The sequence below is a fragment of the Pezoporus occidentalis genome, unplaced genomic scaffold, assembly GCF_034315485.1.
Source record: "Pezoporus occidentalis ecotype Australia unplaced genomic scaffold, CSIRO_AGI_Poc_V1 ctg72, whole genome shotgun sequence".
NCBI classification, from domain to species: domain Eukaryota; kingdom Metazoa; phylum Chordata; class Aves; order Psittaciformes; family Psittacidae; genus Pezoporus; species Pezoporus occidentalis.
In genome coordinates this window covers 3,498,989-3,516,406 of record NW_026916072.1, presented here as the reverse complement: position 1 = coordinate 3,516,406, position 17,418 = coordinate 3,498,989, and the positions used below count along the sequence as shown (strand labels likewise).

The following is a 17,418-nucleotide window of genomic DNA, read 5'->3' as shown; positions in this document are numbered from 1 at the left end:
CCTCAGCCAATCAGAAGTTGAGAACACAATCCTCACCAGCTCAGCCAATCAGGACTGGGCTCCGCCGGTGACCTCTGACCCCGCCGGTAACCCGGAGCACGGGCGCGCTGGCTCTTTAAGAGGGGGCGGGGCCTGCGGCCGAGCCCCGCCCCCGCGCGCGCGCTGCCGCCGTGTGTCCCCGCGCGGCTCCCGTCGCCCATCGGCTCGGGCGCCCCCTGGCGGGCCCGGGGCAGCGGCGCCGTCCCCGTCCCCGTCCCCGGTGGAGCCCCGGAGCGCTCCCGCCCGGCGCCGCTCGGCTGAGGGCTCCCTGCGGCCCGGCCCGGCCGCGCGCCCTCCCGCCGGGATGATCAACGCCATCCTGGTGTTCAACAACCACGGCAAGCCGCGGCTCGTCCGCTTCTACCAGCACCTGGTGCGGGGCGGGGCCGGGGGGGGCGCTCGGGGGCGGCGGGGAGGGGGGGGCCGGGTCCTTCGGGGCGCTGGGGAGCCGGTCCCGGTCCCTGCCCCGCACCCGGCGCTGGCGGAGCGGGGCAGGGGCCCGGGTGCCCCGCGCCGCTCCATGGTGCCCGGCCCCGCAGGCGGAGGAGGTGCAGCAGCAGATCATCCGCGAGACCTTCCACCTCGTGCTCAAGCGGGACGATCACATCTGCAACTTCCTGGAGTGCGGCAGGTAACGGGCGGGACGGGCGCTCCCCGGCGGGACCGGAGCCGGGCCCCACACCGCCCCGCTCCGTGTCCCCGCAGCCTGTTCGGCGGCTCGGACTACAAGCTGATCTACCGGCACTACGCCACGCTGTACTTCGTGTTCTGCGTGGACTCCTCGGAGAGCGAGCTCGGCATCCTGGACCTCATCCAGGTCGGTGCCCCCGCCCGTGTGTGCCCCCGCCCCGAGCACTGCCCGTGCCCTGCGCCCGGCCCCGCCGCTCTGCGGGTGCTGTCGCTTGTGCCTGTGCCCTCTGGAAGCGGGTGAGGAGCTGGCGGGCGGCAGAGCGCCTCCGCCTGGAGCAGCGGGAGGAGTGAATCGCGATGAATTTCCTTTAGAAAGAGTCATGGAAGTGTCGAGTTTGGAAAAGCCCCTTTAGGTCACTGAGTCCAACCGGTAATCCCAGAATCCCAGGTTGAAGGGGCCTCAAGGACCACCTGGTCCAACCTTTCCAGGCACAGCATGACCCGCACTGGGTGTCCCAGCTGTACCCTGTGCAGCTGAGCCTTAACAGTGTCCAGTGCTGGGGAGTCACCTCTTCCCTGGGGGGATTATTCCAGGGGCTGGTTGTCCTCACTGGGAAAGTTTTCCTCTTGTGCTCAGTCGGAATCTCCTCGGTGGTAACTTGTGCCCATCACCACTTGTCTTTCCCATGTGACTCCTTGTACAAAGGGAGTCTCTGTCTTCTTTGTAGCCACCCTTTAAATATGGGACTATGGGAATCAGGTCTCCCTGAGCCTTCTCTTCTCCAGGCTGAGCAGTCCCAGCTCTCTCAGCCTTTCCTCACACACTTCCCAGCCCTTGGGTCATCTCTGTGGCCCTTCCCTCTCCAGCCTGTCCACACCTTTTTTTTGTGTCACAGGGACCAAAACTGAGCCCACGTTCCAGGGGTGGCCTGACCAGCGCCGAGCAGTGGGACAATGGCATCTTTATCTCTGCTGGTGATGCCCTTGCTGATGTTGTTCTCCCTCTGCTCCCCCGTTGGCTTTCTCTGCCACAGCTGCACACTGGTCACTCCCATGTTGCTCCCCAGCTAGGCAGATCCCAGCCTGTGCTGCATTCTGGGATTGGGTTTTCCCAGGCATAAGACCTGACCTTGCCTTTGTTGAACTTTGTAAGGTTCTCCTTAGCCCATCCAGCTCTTCCTGCAGGGCAGATCTCACTTCCCAAGTGTCCATTTACCCACTCAGTTTGGTGTCATTGACGAAGAAAACAGTGCCAGCCTGGCACTGCCAAGCCCACCGCAACCATGCCCCCAAGCACATCTGCATGTCTTTAAAATCCCTGCAGGGGTGGTGACTCCACCACTGTCCTGGGCAGCCTGTTCCAATGACAGACTTGTTCCTTGACAACCCTTTCAGTGAACAGATTGGTCCTCATCTCTGTCTAAAGCTACCCTAGTGCAGCTTGGGGCTGTTTCCTCTTGTCCCATCCCTTGTTCCTTGGGAGCAGAGCCCAGCCCCTCCTGGCTCCATCCTCCTGTCAGGCAGCTGTAGGCAGCGATCAGGCCCCCCTGAGCCTTCTCTTCTCCACACTGAACCCCCCAGGTCCCTCAGCCATTCCCCATCACACTTGTGCTCCAGGCCCTGCACCAGCTCTGGTGCCCTTCTCAGGCCCTGCTCCAGCCCCTCAATCCCTCTTGTAGGGAGGGGCCCAGAGCTCCAGATGCATTTGAAAGCAGTGTTCAGACACTGCGAGGCCATCGCAGGAGCTGGCTTCCTGCAGGTTTAGTCCCTGCTCAGGGTGACACCTGGGACACAGCAAGTGTAGGTCGGGGCTGTGGTTTATTCACCTGTGGGCACTGGGGCTGGGGCAGGCAGCATGCTGTGGGGCTCTCATTCACTCACCTCCCCTTCTGCATCCTCAGGTCTTTGTGGAGACGCTGGACAAGTGCTTTGAGAACGTCTGTGAGCTGGACCTCATCTTCCACATGGACAAGGTGGGTTGTAGGCTCCATGTGCTGCTGCGGGCAGCGCCTGGCTGCTGCAGAGCCCTGCCCTCCCTGTGGCTCCAGGGCCAGGAGCCAGCCTGGGGCTCTGGAGCCTTTGGGAGAGGCTGTTGGGGTGCTCAGGATCACCTTTTGGGGAGATACTGAGATGGAGGTGGGGGAGTTGTCAGCCTGGGCTCACGCTGTGTCCTCCTGATGAGAGATCTGAGTGGCTGGGCTCTGTTTTGAGTCCATAGGACACTGGTTTCGTCTCTGTGTGCTTGCCCTGTTGCGTTGCTGCTGCAGATGCTGGGTCACTGCAGTCAGTGACAGGATCTGTGCTGAGGCCTCACTCGCTCTGCACAGGCTGCTGATGGGGCTGGGCAGGCTCTGGAGCAGTGCAGGGGTGTCCTGCCTCTCCTGCCTGGGCTGTGGGACCATTGGGAGTCCTGTTTACTAGAGTTACGGGAAAAAAGGGAAGGAACAATGGGAGTGTTTGGAATGCGAAGTGCTTGGTAAACCTCGTTGAGCCTGTAATGGTTCCTCTTCAGCTGGACAGTTTCTGGGCAGGAACCTCTTCTCTGATCATCTCAGAGATGGAGCTGAAGATAGCCGGGACTGTGCTGAGGGCCAGGAGAGCCTTGGCTGGTGTGTGCTGGACTTGTGTGGCTGCTGAGAAAGGTTTTGTGGCTTTGCTGGGGACAAAGCGTGCCAGCAAAAGGGAGGAGTGGAAAAGGAAATCAGCAAGGCTGTAAAATGTTCCCTCTGGGGCAATTGCAGCTCCTGAACTCTGGCAGAGGAGTGGGTCAGCAAACCCTGCTGGCAGGGATCCGGGCAGCGAGCGTGCCAGCGCTGGGGAAGGGAGACGTGGGTTTCGCAATGTGCTCGCTGGAAACCCCTGCAGTGCTGCAGCGCTGCTTATCCCGTCAGCTCCTTATCCAGGCAGACAGGAGAGGAAGGAGGAAGGAGGGGGGAAGGAGGGTACCTGCGGAGAAGCGCCGGGAGCCGCTGGGTCACCCCTGGCCACCGCTGAGGAGGATGCACTTTGGTTACTCGCTCTGTGGCGTGACCGAGACCCGGCAGCTTTACCCTCAGCCCACAGCAGAGGTTATTCCTGTGGTCCCTGCCTGTTTTCCCAGTGGGAATTGCCCTTCCTCTGAACCCTCCTGCCAGCAAAGGGTTCCAAGGACACGGGAGGTTTCTGAGAGGGGAGATGCTGGACTCGGTGGCCCTGAGGTTCTTGCTACCAGTCAGGCTTGTTTGCTTCCCATCCTGCGCTTCCGCTGCTTCTCAGCCTTGACTTTAGTCGTCGGCCACTGTCACTTGGTCGTCTCGTCCCTCTTTCTGTATTGGGCCTGTTTACGTCTCCCGTGTTCACACTGGGTGCCCGTGCTCCCGACAGCTTGGTTGCGGCATTAGGGAACACGCCGTGGGGTTTTCCACTCCTGCCTTCAGATGCGCCTCACGCTGTGCCCGAGGAGCAGGGTCCTGCAGCGAGAGCTGCTGCGGGTTTCGGGTCCAGCTCCTGCAGCTGGATGGGCCCCGGGGCTGGGTCAGCTTTGGGAGCAGCAGCCTCGGAGCTGCCGGGATCCCTGTCACAAGGGGAGGCTCAGGGGAGGCTGTGGCCCAGGCCCTGGGTGTGCTTTGTACCCTGTGGAGAATGGGTTTCACTGAGCAGCTGCAGGGCCCCGCAGGGGACACGGTTCCTCAGGAAGGGCTGTTTTGCTTTGGAAATCCCAAGCCTGCTTGGGATTTCTGCCCTGCTGGTTGGGGTCCAACTTGGGTTGAAGCCACATCGTGAAGGAGCAACATTTCCTGCAGCCCAGATGCTCTCCTGTTGCAGGAGCTGCGGTGTCTGCTGGGGCTGGGGCTGAGCTATGGGACTGCAGCTCCAGTGCTGCGGGTGCCCTGGGAAGGGGCCGTCAGCCTGGCTCAGCCTGTGCAGTGCTGATCATGGAATCACACCTTCAGGCTCCTCCAGTCCCAGCTCCCTGCCACGGACACCTTCCACTGGAGCAGCTTGCTCCAAGCCCCGTCCAGCCTGGCCTTGATGCCGCCCACGCTGCTGGTGCCATGAGGAGGATGGGGCCCGCACAAGGCTGGGATCCCCTTTCCAGCAGGTTCTTTTGCTGGCGTGATTTCTCACAGCACTGCAATGGCTGCACAGCGCTCACAAGTGCAACCTGCCCTCACGGAGCCATAAAACAACCTAATAGCTTCAGTATCTTCCACTAACACCTATTTCACAGAAGTAACAGGGACCCATAAATGCATTATCTGTGCTGGGTGGTGCTTGGGAATGCTGAGGTAGCAAGGGAGGCTGTGCTGAGCGGTGGGGCTGGAGGGGGTCACAGTGCCCTGCAAAGCTCAGTTGCTGCCCTGGGCTGCTCCTGTCTCCTTGGGCTGGAAACCAGGATGGGTCCTTGGGGCATCGCTGGCTGCAGGCAGCAGCTCCCTGCCTTGAGACAGCTCAGGGTCACCTCCTGCCTTTCCTCAGAGAGAGCGCTTTGTGTTGGAAGGGGCCTTAAAGCCCATCCAGCTCCAGCCCCTGCCACGGCCAGGGACCCCTTCCACTGGAGCAGCTTGCTCCAAGCCCCTGTGTCCAACCTGGCCTTGAGCACTGCCAGGGATGGGGCAGCCACAGCTTCTCTGGGCACCCTGTGCCAGCGCCTCAGCACCCTCACAGGGAAGAGCTTCTGCCTAAGAGCTCATCTCAGTCTCCCCTCGGGCAGGTTAAAGCCATTCCCCTTGGCCTGTCCCTACAGGCCCTTGTCCCAAGCCCCTCTCCAGCTTCTGGGTTCACAGCCTTCCCCTCGCTTCCCTCACAGGTTCACCACATCCTGCAGGAGATGGTGATCGGTGGCATGGTGCTGGAGACCAACATGAACGAGATCGTGGCGCAGGTGGAGGCCCAGAGCAAGCTGGAGAAGGCAGAGGTGAGCAGCCACGCTGCAGGGCAGCCGTGGGACACCCAAATGGTGTCCCCAGTGTTCCCAGTCCCTGCCTGCCCCTGCCCTTGGGGACCAGGCTGGGGATGTCCCTCGCCAACTTGTTCCTTGCTGTTGTGGAGCAGGGGAGGCAGCCTGGGCATGGAAATGGCTGTTCCCATCCAGGTTAACAGCCCTGCTCGTGCTGTTGTTGTGAAGCTGGGGCTGTGGGGTGAGGGCTGGGGATCACTGGTCCCTCTCTCGGCAGGGAGGGCTCTCGGCAGCTCCTTCCCGCGCGGTCTCGGCTGTGAAGAACATCAACCTCCCGGAGATCCCGCGGAACATCAACATCGGGGACATCAACATCAAAGTGCCCAACCTCTCGCAGTTCATGTGAGCTGCCCCGAGCGTGTGCCACGGGCTGGGGGGGAAGCGGGGCTCCCCCTGGTCCCGGTGTGCTGTGGGGCTGGTAGCGGCAGGGAGCGGTGATGGGCTCAGCGAGGATCCGGTGCTGCTGTCACGGGTACCTGGGCTCGGCTCTGCTCCCTGGTGTCCCATCACGAAGGGTGCCCTTCCTTCCCCTCCCTCCCCGGGAAGGTGCAGCCTCTGTCCCTGCTGTGGGGGGAAGAGCCGGGTCCTGCCTCTCCCAGCACTTCGTGGGGTTCCCGGCTGTGAAAATGCACTCGTAGCTGATGGCTCCTGGGTTGTTGCCCTCTCCATCGCCGTGCCCACCCTGGTCCTTGTGCTGGGGGAAACCAGCCTGGCTGGGGTTGTTCCTTGGAGCTCCATGAACTCTGGAGCTGGAGCCAGCCTGGGGAGTACTTGCAGGGCCCAAAGCTTGTAGGGTCAGGCCAGGTTGGGGTCTCCCGGAGCATGTCCCTGTCTCCTAATAAACATCATGTGAATCAATGTCTGCTCTGGGTGCTGCTGGCCTGGCCTGGGGGAGCACCAGCGGGGCCAGGGGCTCTGTGCAGCTCGTGGGTGCTCAGGTGCTGTGTGGGGTGGGAAATGGGGCCTGGGACCCCCTGGGCTGGGCTTGTTCCCCCCATGGCTGGGGGTCCTGGGGCTTAGGGTGCTGCTTGGTTGGGTGCCCCATGCCCTTGGCTCTGCCGTGGCTCCATCTGGCCACCAGGCTCTGGGCTGGCTCCGGGGCCCCTTCCTCTGCTTCCCCCGGCCCATGGGACCTGAGCTCTGGCTCTGCCTCCACTTCCCCTGGCAGGGAAACGGTGACTCTGCCTGGAAGGAATTTTCCTGCTGTCTCCCCTCCCTGCAGCTTAACCCTTCCCCAGCTGGCCAGGAGCCACCGCCGGCTCCTGAGGTCAAGGAGCTGGACACCCTGCTGCTCCCTCTTCTTTGCCAGCCCTCCTCCTCCTCCTGGTGTGGCTGCCGGAGCAGCGCCGTGGAGGGAGCGGGTGAGTGGTGCTCCGGGCTGTGTCCCGGGGTCTGCTTGCCACCGGGATGGTTGGGTGGGATCTGGTTGGACTTTGGTTTGCCCAAAGCAAGGAGCTTGGAGCGGTGCCCGTGTCCTGCCCTTGGTGCCGGGGTCGGTGCGGGGCAGGCGGTGGTGGCTGCGCCGTGGCTGTGTCCGGCCCTGCTGCAGGATGCGGCTGGCCACACGCGCTTCCTCTGTGGCCAGGGGACGTTCTTGTGCTGCCGGTAACGGCTCCGGCCCCGCTGCCCCTTCCCACATCCTGCCCCAGGTCTGCGGGAGGAGCAGGGGCCCTGCCGGGGCAGAGCGAGTCCCGTGCGGGTCCTGCCCGTGCCGGGGCTGCAGGCAGAGCCCACGGGGCCGTTGGTGCTTCACCGGGACCCATCTCCACACCTGGAGGCTGCAGCCCTGACCCCAGTGGGAGCCTCGGGGCTGGCGCAGTGGCTGGGGGGGAGCCGGGACAGGAGCCCCGGTGACCTGGCAGAGCTGAAGGTGAGGCCTGGCTGCGGGCAGCAGCGTTCCTGCCCCGGGCAGGGCTGTGGGTGCCCGACACTGGCATGGACCCTGTGAGGGGCTGCGGAGAGGCCACCAGACCCCTCCTGCACCCCAGTGTGAGCTGGGGGACACAGACATGGAGGGCAGGGGCTGCCCGGGGGCTCCGTGCTCTCCTGGCTGAGCTGCCTCTGTCAGCCAGAGATGGGGCTGGCTCCTGGCTCCATCACCCATCCCGAGGCTGCACGTTGGCACCCATGGGTGCTGGGTTCTGCTGCACTCAGCCAGGCTTTGCTTGCTGGAGTGTCCCCTGACACCAGCACCCCCTGGCAGCAGGGCAGAGGGGATGGAGCTGGCCCCGGCCCAGCAGGTAGCCCTGCAGTAGGTAAATGTTTGCTTTTGCCCTGCCAAGCACCAGCTGAGCCCAGTGCTGGCCCTGTTTCCAGGCAGTGCTGGGTCACTGCACCCCACAGACCCACCTGCACCCCACGGAGCCCACAGGCTGCCCTCAAGGACTGGGACATCCGTGATCCACTGCTGCCGGTAGGGCTGGGGCAGAGGGTGCTGGGCTGGGGGGGCTGAACAGGGGTCACCCCCAAGCAGGGACCCTTCCCAGTGTGCCTGGGTGCTGTGGGTGCTGCGAGGAGGGCGCACGGGCAGGCTTGGTTCCTGCTGGGTTGTGGTTTGTCCCTTCTCCTGCCGTTCCCCTGGGATGAGCATGGCCAAGGCTGCTGTGAGGATGTGAACCCCCAGCAGCACCCTGGGGGGCTCTGGCGTGGAGGGGACGAGCTGGGGGGGTTGTCCCCAGCAGCGGGGCACTGCGGTCCCAGGCTGCATGCGGCTGGAAGGGTGTTCCGGGATAACGCTTCCGGATGGGGCTGGGGGACAGCCTGCATGGCCTGGGGGGCTCGGGCTGCTCCCCCTGCCCCACACAGCTGCCACGGGGGAGCGTGTGCCCCCATCCCGCACCCCAGCACCGCCACCGCGGGCTCCAGCCGTGCCCCTGCCGGGGCTCTGTGCCACGGGACCCCCGCGTCTCGGCCCCTGGGATGCTGAGCGCAGCCCGTGGCACGTGCAGGCTGCGGGTGCCCGTGGCTGGTGGCAGCGGCACGTGTGGGCCTCGGGCTGGAGTTTGACCCCGGCACGAGCTGGGCGCTGCGGGCCTGGACTTTGAGAGGGCTGCGGGCAGGGGCAGTGCCACGGGGACCCCGCGGTGCGCTGAGCCCCGGCCGCGCTGTGACCGCCCGCCCCGTCCCTCCTCTTGCAGGGCCAGGCGGGTCCCTGGGAGCCCTGGCCCGTGCCCGCTCCCGCGCTGCCCATCCCTGGTGCTGCAATCCCGAGGTGCCAGCGTTCCCCCCCGCCGCAGCGGTGCGGGCTGTTAGTGCTGCTGCGAGCCCGGGGAGTGCAGAGCTCATCCCCGGGGCTGCCACCACCCCGAGCCTCACGGTCGCTTAATACTTCACTCATTAACTTGGGCTGATAAACCCGGTGGGAGCGAGAGGCTAAAAGCCGTGCCAGGCGGGCAGCACCTCCCTCGACAGTCGCTCCGCAGCCCTGCCATGGCGGCCGGCTTCTTCATCAGCAAGAGTGTGGCCGTCGTGGCCGTGGTGCTGGGTCTGGGCTCCGTGGCCACCATCATCGCGCTCTCGGTGGTGTACGCCCAGGAGAAGAACAAGGCGACGGATCTTGGCACCACCGAGCTCAGCACCGCCAGCCCCAGCACCACCAACACCGCTGCCACCACTGCCACCACTGCCTCCACTGCCTCCACCACCTCCACTGCCTCCACCACCTCCACTGCCTCCACCGTGCCCCCTGCCCACGATGCCTGGGACAAGTGGAGGCTGCCGACCACACTGATGCCGGAGTTCTACGAGGTGACCCTGCAGCCCTTCCTGACGCCCGATGCCAACAACATGTACATCTTCAAGGGCAACAGCAGCGTGGTCTTTGTCTGCGTGGAAGCCACGGACCTCATCCTCATCCACAGCAAAAACCTGAACTACACCCTGCAGGGCTCCTTCCACGCCTCGCTGCAGGCAGTGGATGGCTCCAGCGTGCCCCCCATCACCCGGACCTGGCTGCAGCCCACCACGCAGTACCTGGTGGTGCAGCTGGGCAGCCCGCTGCAGCAGGGCCAGCGCTACCGGCTCTTCAGCATCTTCACCGGGGAGCTGGCCGACGACCTGGCCGGGTTCTACCGCAGTGAATACGTGGATGAGTCAGGCACCAAGTAGGTGGAGGGCAGGGGATGGGACTGAGGGCGGCGGGCCACGGGGCGAGCGGAGGGAGCCGGGTGCTGACGGGGGTCTCTTGCAGCAGGGTGGTGGCCACCACGCAGATGCAGGCGGCTGATGCCCGCAAAGCTTTCCCCTGCTTCGACGAGCCGGCCATGAAAGCCAACTTCACGGTGACGCTGATCCACCCCTCCGACCACGAGGCCATCTCCAACATGCCCGTCAGGAGTGAGTGGGGTGGGAGGAGCTCCAGTGGGGGGCTCTGGGGGCCCGGCAGGGCTGTGGGGTGACCTCCCCCTTGCTCCCCATAGGCACCCAGCAGCAGCAGATCGATGGGAATACCTGGAACATCACCGAGTTCGAGACCACCCCCAGGATGTCCACCTACCTCCTGGCCTTCATCGTCAGCCAGTTCACATATGTGCACAACATGTCGGAGAACGTGCTGGTAGGATGGGGGGGCACAGACCGACCCCCTGCCCACCCAGGGCTCTGAGCCTGAGCCCCACGTCCCACCCCTTCAGATCCGCATCTGGGGCCGCCCCGCGGCCATCACCGAGGGCCAGGGCGAGTACGCACTGCAGGTCACTGGCCCCATCCTCAACTTCTTCGAGAGGCACTACAACACGGCGTACCCGCTGCCCAAGTCCGGTGCGTGCCGCGGCACTGAGGGTTGGAGGCACCGGGGTTGATGGCACCAGGGTTGGTGGCACTGGGGGTTGGTGGTACCAGCATTGGAGGTAGCCGGGTTGGTGGCACCGATGCACCAACAGGACCCCTGTGCCCCCAGACCAGGTCGGCCTCCCCGACTTCAATGCGGGCGCGATGGAGAACTGGGGGCTGGTGACGTACCGGGAGAACTCGCTGCTCTTCGACGACGCCTACTCCTCCATCGGCAACAAGGAGCGGGTGGTGACCGTCATTGCCCACGAGCTGGCGCACCAGGTACTCACCGTGCCCCCGCTGGCCCCCCTCTGTCCCCACCCTGTCCCCGCGGTGTGACGGGTGCTGTGACCCCCCGCAGTGGTTCGGGAACCTGGTGACGCTGCGGTGGTGGAACGACCTGTGGCTGAATGAGGGCTTCGCCTCCTACGTGGAGTATCTGGGTGCTGACTCAGCAGAACCCTCCTGGAACATTGTGAGCGTCAGGGCATCGGGCAGCGGGGTGCAGGCAGGGTGAGGGCAGGGCTGAGGCGGGTGCTGTCACTCACCCCCACAGAAAGACCTGATGGTGCTGAACGAGGTGTACACGGTGATGGCGACAGACTCCCTGACCACGTCCCACCCGCTCTCCTTCCGCGAGGACGAGATCAACACCCCGGCCGAGATCAGCGAGGTCTTCGACTCCATCGCCTACAGCAAGGTGGGCACAGAGGGGTCCCCGGGGTGGGGGGGCTGCAGGTGTCCCCTGCACCGGGTGTCCCCTGCACCGGGTGTCCCGTGCACTGGGTGTCCCCTGCACCGGGTGTCCCCTGCACTGGGTGTCCCCTGCACCGGGTGTCCCCTGCACCGGGTGTCCCCTACACTGGGTGTCCCGTGCACCGGGTGTCCCGTGCACCGGGTGTCCCCTGCACTGGGTGTCCCCTGCACTGGGTGTCCCCTGCACTGGGTGTCCCGTGCACTGGGTGTCCCCTGCCCTGGGTGTCCCCTGCGCTGGGTGTCCTGTGCACCGGGTGTCCCCTGCACTGGGTGTCCCCTGCACCGGGTGTCCCCTGCACCGGGTGTCCCCTGCACTGGGTGTCCCCTGCACCGGGTGTCCCGTGCACCGGGTGTCCCGTGCACCGGGTGTCCCATGCACTTGGTGTCCCCTGCGCTGGGTGTCCTGTGCACTGGGTGTCCCCTGCACCGGGTGTCCCCTGCACTGGGTGTCCCCTGCACTGGGTGTCCCGTGCACTGGGTGTCCCCTGCCCTGGGTGTCCCCTGCGCTGGGTGTCCTGTGCACCGGGTGTCCCCTGCACTGGGTGTCCCCTGCACTGGGTGTCCCCTGCACTGGGTGTCCCCTGCACCGGGTCTCTGAGCCGCCGTGCCCGCAGGGAGCGTCGGTGCTGCGGATGCTCTCGGACTTCCTCACCGAGGACGTGTTCAAGGAGGGGCTGCAGGTGAGGCTCTGCCGGAGCTGGGGGGGTCCCATGGCAGGGGCCTGCCTGGGTGCTCTGCAGGTGTCTCTTGCTCCAGTCCTGCCGCTGCTCACGCTGGCTCTCTCCCGCAGTCCTACCTGCACACCTTCGCCTACGGGAACACGGTCTACACGGACCTCTGGGTCCATTTGGAAGAGGTAGGAGGGGGCTGGTGGCTCCCAGCTGCCTCCCACGGCTCAGCCCCATCCCTGCTGCTGCCCTGGCTTGGGGGTCCTGGCCACGGGGTGCAGCACCCAACCCGCACCCTGTCACTGGTGACCCGTGGTGCTGCCCTGCCGCAGGCTGTCCAGAGGAGCGGCCTCCAGCTGCCCGGCACCATCAGCGACATCATGGACCGCTGGACACTGCAGATGGGCTTTCCCTTGGTCACCGTCAACACCCTGGACGGCTCCGTCAGGCAGAACCACTTCCTGCTGGACCGTGACTCCGTGGTGGAGAGACCCTCTGTCTTCAAGTGAGCTGGCTGGGGGCCGCGGCAGGCGGTGCCGGGGAGGCCGGGGGTGAGGGACGGTCCCACTGCCTGCCTGTCCCATCACAGCTACACCTGGATCGTGCCCATCACCTGGATGACGCCGCAGACCACTGGGCAGAGGCAGTGGCTGACCAGCGTGTCAGGTACAGCGCATCCTGCCCGGCAGGGAGAGGTGGTCCCGCTGCAGGTCAGGGTCCCGGGGGGCACGGTACCAGTGTGGGGAGGTCTGAGCCTTCTCTCCACCTCCCAGAAACCAAACCTGAGTTCCAGGTGAGCAGCTCCAGCTGGCTCCTGCTGAACCTGAACGTCAGTGGGTACTTCCGCGTCAACTACAACCAGGAGAACTGGGACCAGCTCCTCAACCAGCTTTCCACCGACCACGAGGTACATGGGGCTGGCCGGAGCCAGGGAGTGCCCGCCACCCCATGCGCCCCACTCAGCGCTGATGCTGACTTTGCCCTCTCTTCCAGGCCATCCCTGTGATCAACCGTGCCCAGATCATCGATGATGCCTTTAACCTGGCCAGGTGAGCTGTGCCGGCTGCCGCGGTGCCGGCAGCACCAGGGGAGCACCCGGTGGGTGCTGATGCTGCCCTCTCCCCACGCAGGGCGCACTACGTTGATGTGACCTTGGCCTTGAACACCACCCGGTTCCTGAGCCGCGAGACCCAGTACATGCCCTGGCAGGCGGCGCTCAACAACCTCGCCTACTTCAAGCTGATGTTTGACCGCAGCGAGGTCTTTGGGGTGATGACGGTGAGCAGAGCCCTGTGCCGGGCCTGGGTCTGCCCCAGAACAGAGGGTCTGGTGCTGACCATCCTCCTGCCCCCCCAGAAATACATACAGCAGCAGGTGACGCCCCTCTTCAACCACTACAAGAGCATCACCAGTAACTGGACCACCATCCCCAGTGGCCTGATGGACCAGTGAGTGCCACAGCCCCGGGGCTGGGCTGCACCCCAGGGTCTCCCCCACCACACCGGGATGGTCACCAGGGCTGGGCATGGTCCTGGTTGTTCCCTGGCTGCCGTGTGCTGGTCCCAAGCCCTGCATGGTCCCTCTGTCCCCAGGTACAGCGAGATCAATGCCATCAGCACAGCCTGCTCCTACGGCATTGCCGAGTGCCAGGACCTGGCCACAGACTACTTCCAACAGTGGCAGCAGAACGTCTCCAGGAACCCGTGAGCGCCCCGTGCCCGGTGCTGCGGCCACACTGGGTGCAGGGCTCCTGGCTGACGGCTCCTCTGTCCCGCAGGATCCCCCCGAACCTTCGCTCCTCCATCTACTGCAGCATCGTGGCCATGGGCGGGGAGGCGGCCTGGGACTTCATCTGGGACAGGTTCAAAGAGGCGCCGGTGGTGTCCGAGGCTGACAAGCTCCGCACGGCCCTCACCTGCAGCCCCCTTCCCTGGATCCTCAACCGGTGGGTGCAGGGTCCCGGTGGGAGCCGCGGCTCGGCCCCTGCAGCCCCTCACCGGCGCTGTGCCCCCCCAGGTACCTGCAGTACACCCTCGACCCCAGCAAGATCCGGAAGCAGGACGCCACCTCCACCATCAACAGCATCGCCAGCAACGTGGTGGGGCAGCCCCTGGCCTGGGACTTCATCCGCGGCAACTGGAGAAAGATCTTCACCCAGTGAGCTCTGCGGGCGGGGGGTCAGGGCAGGCAGCACCCCCCGGCTGCCTGGGACCCTCGGGGGTGGCACCAGCCCCTGTCCCCAGTCCCACTCTGCCCAGAGCCCCCGGCTCAGCGCCGCTCTGCTCTCCAGGTACGGAGGCGGCTCCTTCTCCTTCTCCCGGCTGATTTCATCGGTGACCCAGCGGTTTTCCACAGAGTTTGAGCTGCAGCAGGTGAGGCTGGACCCTGGCAGGGTCCATGGGGCCAGGAACAAGGGACCCCAGCCCTGCTCTGTGCTGCTGGCACCATCCAACCTGCCCTTGGCAAGGGACTCCTGCCCCTGCCCCTGGGTCCCCAGGCTCTGGCCAGCTTCTGTCCCTGTCTGGGGCGCAGTGGGGGCATCGGGTGCCCCCCGCCTGCTCCAACTTCTCTTCCCCTGGCAGCTGGAGCAGTTCAAGGCAGACAACCAGGACATCGGCTTCGGGTCAGGGACACGAGCGCTGGAGCAGGCGCTGGAGAGGACCCGCACCAACATTAACTGGGTCAATGAGAACCAGCAGAAGGTGCTGGCCTGGTTCCAGGGCGAGACTGGCTCCAGCTCCCCAGCTAACCAAATAACCAGCTAACCAGCGAATGTGCTCACCTCCCAGAGCCCACCGCCCCACAGCCTCGCCCCCTCCACATCTCTCTTCACTCCATCCCCTCGATCTCCCATCCTGAAACGCTCCATCCTGGGGACACCCCAGGGTCGCTGCTCCTGAGGGGCTGTGCCTGACGCCTGTATGATGGGCAGCAGAGGGGGTAATGGGAGGCTTTGGGCCTGGGGGGGGCTGCAGCCATCGCTGCCCAGTGAGGCACTGGGCTCTGCGGGCTCAGGCAGGGCCTGGGATGTAAATAAAGGGTTCACACCATCACCCTGCTCTGGGTGCTGCCGGGGGGGGGGGCAGGAAGTGCCCGGGACCGTGGGGTGGGGGCCGTTAGGAGCCTGGTGCTAAGTGGCTCTGGGGGCTTTGGTGACGCCAGGCCCCAGCCCCTCTGTCTGACGGCTGCGTGTGAGCTCTCCTGCTGGGCCCCTGCCCTGCTTGGGCGCTGCTGTGAGCACCCCCTGCACTGTGTGACCCCCCCGGCAGCCTCTGCAGGACAGGGCAGGAGGCACCGGTGTGGGCATGGTGTGCAAACGGGTGCTACAGCCGCACACCATGGGACACCCGGGTCCCCAAGGGATGGAGCTGGATGGTCCCAGCAGCCCCAGTGCCAAACCCTTGCAGGGAAGGGGCAGGAGCTGCCTTTCCCGGTATTTGGGGGGGGGGGGCTGGAGGAGCCCCCCAGGTGGTGGGTCTCTCCATCACCCTTAGGGACAGCTCTGGGCTGCGAGTGCCCCTGGCTCGGAGGCAGTGCCTGGCGCTTATGGGGGTACCAGCCCATGGGGTGCCTTGGTTCCGGAGGCACTGGAGCTGGGGCGCAGCGATCGGGGTCCCGCAGTAATGACCCGAGTTGCAGCAGTGCACAGCAGCTTTATTGAGGACCCCAGCCCCGGTGTCCATCCAGCACGGCCACAACCCCGTCCCCTGCGCAGCCTCTGTGGCCAGGGATGCAGGATCAGCTCCAGCCCCCCCAGTGCCGTGCTGGGGGGCAGCCAGGCAGGACTGAGGCTGTGTGGGGCACTGCAGCGAGGATTCTGTCCGGAGCTGGTGGGATGCAGAGCTGTGTGGGAAGAGCTGTGTGAGGTGAGAGGCTGCAGGAAGGCACCGTGGCCCTGTCCAGCACCCCGAGTCCCTGCCCAGCTCCCTGTGTCCCTCACCTCTGGCCCCACATCCTGTGCCCCATCCCGCACACTCATTCTCTGGCTCAGCACACGTCGAGCTGTGCCACAAGCCCAGGCAAACACCCTGGCCATGCCGTGGGGGGGATTTATAGATGAAGCCCGTCCCGCACCCCATAAAGAGTATCCACACCCCTGCCCACCCATCCTTGGGCTCTCTCCCAGCCCCGGGGCGGGGGGGGGGGGGCGGGAGGAGGGAATGGGGATGAGGCTGTGAGTACCTGGAGGTGTGCGGGCAACTGGGAGCCAGGCGCTGGGGTCGCAGGGGGACCTGTGTCCGTCAGTCCCGCCGTGGGAGGCTGAGGAGGGGCTGCAGGCTCCAAGCAGCAGGAGGAAGCTGGAGCTGTGCCCGTGGCCGGGGTGCGTCTCTGGGGGGGCTGCAGGGAGGTCACTGCTCCGAGGCTGCACAGCGGGGACGACCAGGACCTTGAGGTGGAGCCAGGGCTCCCGTGCAGCTCCGGGGGGGTCCTCACCGAAGGGATGTAGGGGGGCGAGCCCCAGGCTCCCGGCCCCAGGTCTGGAACCCCAAGCACCTCCGGGGGGGGCCCTGCTGCAGCGCCACAGGGAGGCGACGACCCCCAGGCCCCCGGCCCCACGCCGGCAGCCCCGAGCAGCTCCGGCGGGGGCCCGGCCACGGGAGGTGACCCCCAGCCCGCAGCGCCGGGGGGCGAAGCATCGCGCGGGGCCGGTGCGGGCGGGAGCGGGCGGGGGTCCGGGCTCCGGCAGCACCCCAGGCCCTGGGGGCAGAGCGGGCAGTGCCGGGGCGCCGCCCCCCGCCGCCGGGCCAGCGCCTCCTCGCTGAGCCCCAGCAGCGCCGAGAGGTGCGCGATGTAGCGGGCGGCCAGGCGCAGGGTCTCGATCTTGGTGAGGCTCTGCCCGGCGGGCGCCAGCGCGGGCGGCAGGTAGTGCCGCAGCCGCAGCAGGGCCTGCGCCAGCCGCCGCATCCGCAGCTTCTCCCGCTCGCTGGCGCTCTGCCGCGGGCCCCGCTCCCCGCACCGCCACGGCTCGGCCCCGGGCCCCGGGCGCCGGCCCCGCGGGGGGCAGCGGGACGTGCCGTGGGGAGCGGCGGGAGTTGGGGGGGTGGCATCGTCGGGGCCCCGCAGAGGGGCACCGTGTCCCGGGAGCTGGAAGCCGCAGGGCAGGAGCGGGGCTGGGGGTCCGGCCATGGCTCCGCTGCCCGGGACTAGGGGTGCCCCGGCTTTATGCGACGTGATGTCTTTGTGGCCGCCCGGAGGTGTCAAAACCTACAGAGCCGGGTTGGGGCCGGCCGGGAGCCTGGGAATGCCGGACCCATTTGCAGAGGTGTCAGTTCTGACTCCTCCGACCCTTAATTGGCGCTGCCCGGCGCTGGGAAGTGTGCAGGAACCAATTCACACGGCCATGAGAGATGCTAACGCGTCCACCAGCCCTGCCAAGCCCTCATCGCCTTGCACGGAAGCCCTGCCAGTGGGACTTGACCTTCCAGTGCTGGCACCCTAACACCCAGCGGTGTCCCCACACCTCCCCAGGGCCAGGAGCCCTTGCTGTGCCCACAGCTCAAACCAAGTGCCCTGAGGGGCAGGGATGTGCTGGGCACCAGTGGTAGGATGAGAATGGAATCACAGAATCCCAGACTGGTTTGGGTTGAAGGGACCTTAAAGCCCATCCAGCTCCAA

The 17,418-nt window shown here is 65.8% G+C and overlaps 3 protein-coding genes across 4 annotated transcripts; 2 read left to right on the top strand and 1 right to left on the bottom strand.

The window, feature by feature from the left end:
* Nucleotides 1-283: 283 nt before the first annotated feature.
* On the top strand, nt 284-6,462 carry AP3S2 (adaptor related protein complex 3 subunit sigma 2). The gene is made up of 6 exons (XM_062642737.1): nt 284-412; nt 579-670; nt 745-856; nt 2,571-2,642; nt 5,459-5,566; nt 5,826-6,462. Exons 1-6 carry the CDS (start codon nt 344-346, stop codon nt 5,952-5,954), a joined length of 582 nt encoding a protein of 193 aa, XP_062498721.1. The 5' UTR covers nt 284-343; the 3' UTR covers nt 5,955-6,462.
* An 800-nt stretch (nt 6,463-7,262) lies between these two features.
* Nucleotides 7,263-14,855, top strand: ANPEP (alanyl aminopeptidase, membrane). Of its 2 annotated transcripts, XM_062642671.1 has the most exons (22): nt 7,263-7,478; nt 7,952-8,021; nt 8,746-9,711; nt 9,798-9,943; nt 10,027-10,163; nt 10,240-10,366; nt 10,506-10,660; nt 10,740-10,853; nt 10,935-11,078; nt 11,749-11,814; nt 11,925-11,990; nt 12,135-12,307; nt 12,392-12,468; nt 12,576-12,709; nt 12,796-12,851; nt 12,933-13,080; nt 13,159-13,250; nt 13,395-13,505; nt 13,580-13,747; nt 13,819-13,959; nt 14,093-14,174; nt 14,385-14,855. In XM_062642671.1, the coding sequence occupies exons 3-22, from the start codon at nt 9,038-9,040 to the stop codon at nt 14,565-14,567; spliced, it is 2,994 nt and encodes a 997-aa protein (XP_062498655.1). In that variant the 5' UTR covers nt 7,263-7,478; nt 7,952-8,021; nt 8,746-9,037; the 3' UTR covers nt 14,568-14,855. The 2 variants fall into 2 exon arrangements, with proteins under 2 accessions (XP_062498655.1, XP_062498654.1); XM_062642670.1 differs by lacking the exon at nt 7,263-7,478 and having other exon boundaries at nt 7,923-8,021.
* Nucleotides 14,856-15,435: 580 nt separating this feature from the next.
* On the bottom strand, nt 15,436-17,213 carry LOC134176071 (mesoderm posterior protein 2-like). The gene is made up of 2 exons (XM_062642728.1): nt 15,985-17,213; nt 15,436-15,645 (listed from the first exon to the last, which is right to left on the bottom strand). Exons 1-2 carry the CDS (start codon nt 16,927-16,929, stop codon nt 15,541-15,543), a joined length of 1,050 nt encoding a protein of 349 aa, XP_062498712.1. The 5' UTR covers nt 16,930-17,213; the 3' UTR covers nt 15,436-15,540.
* Between the last annotated feature and the right edge of the window lie 205 nt (nt 17,214-17,418).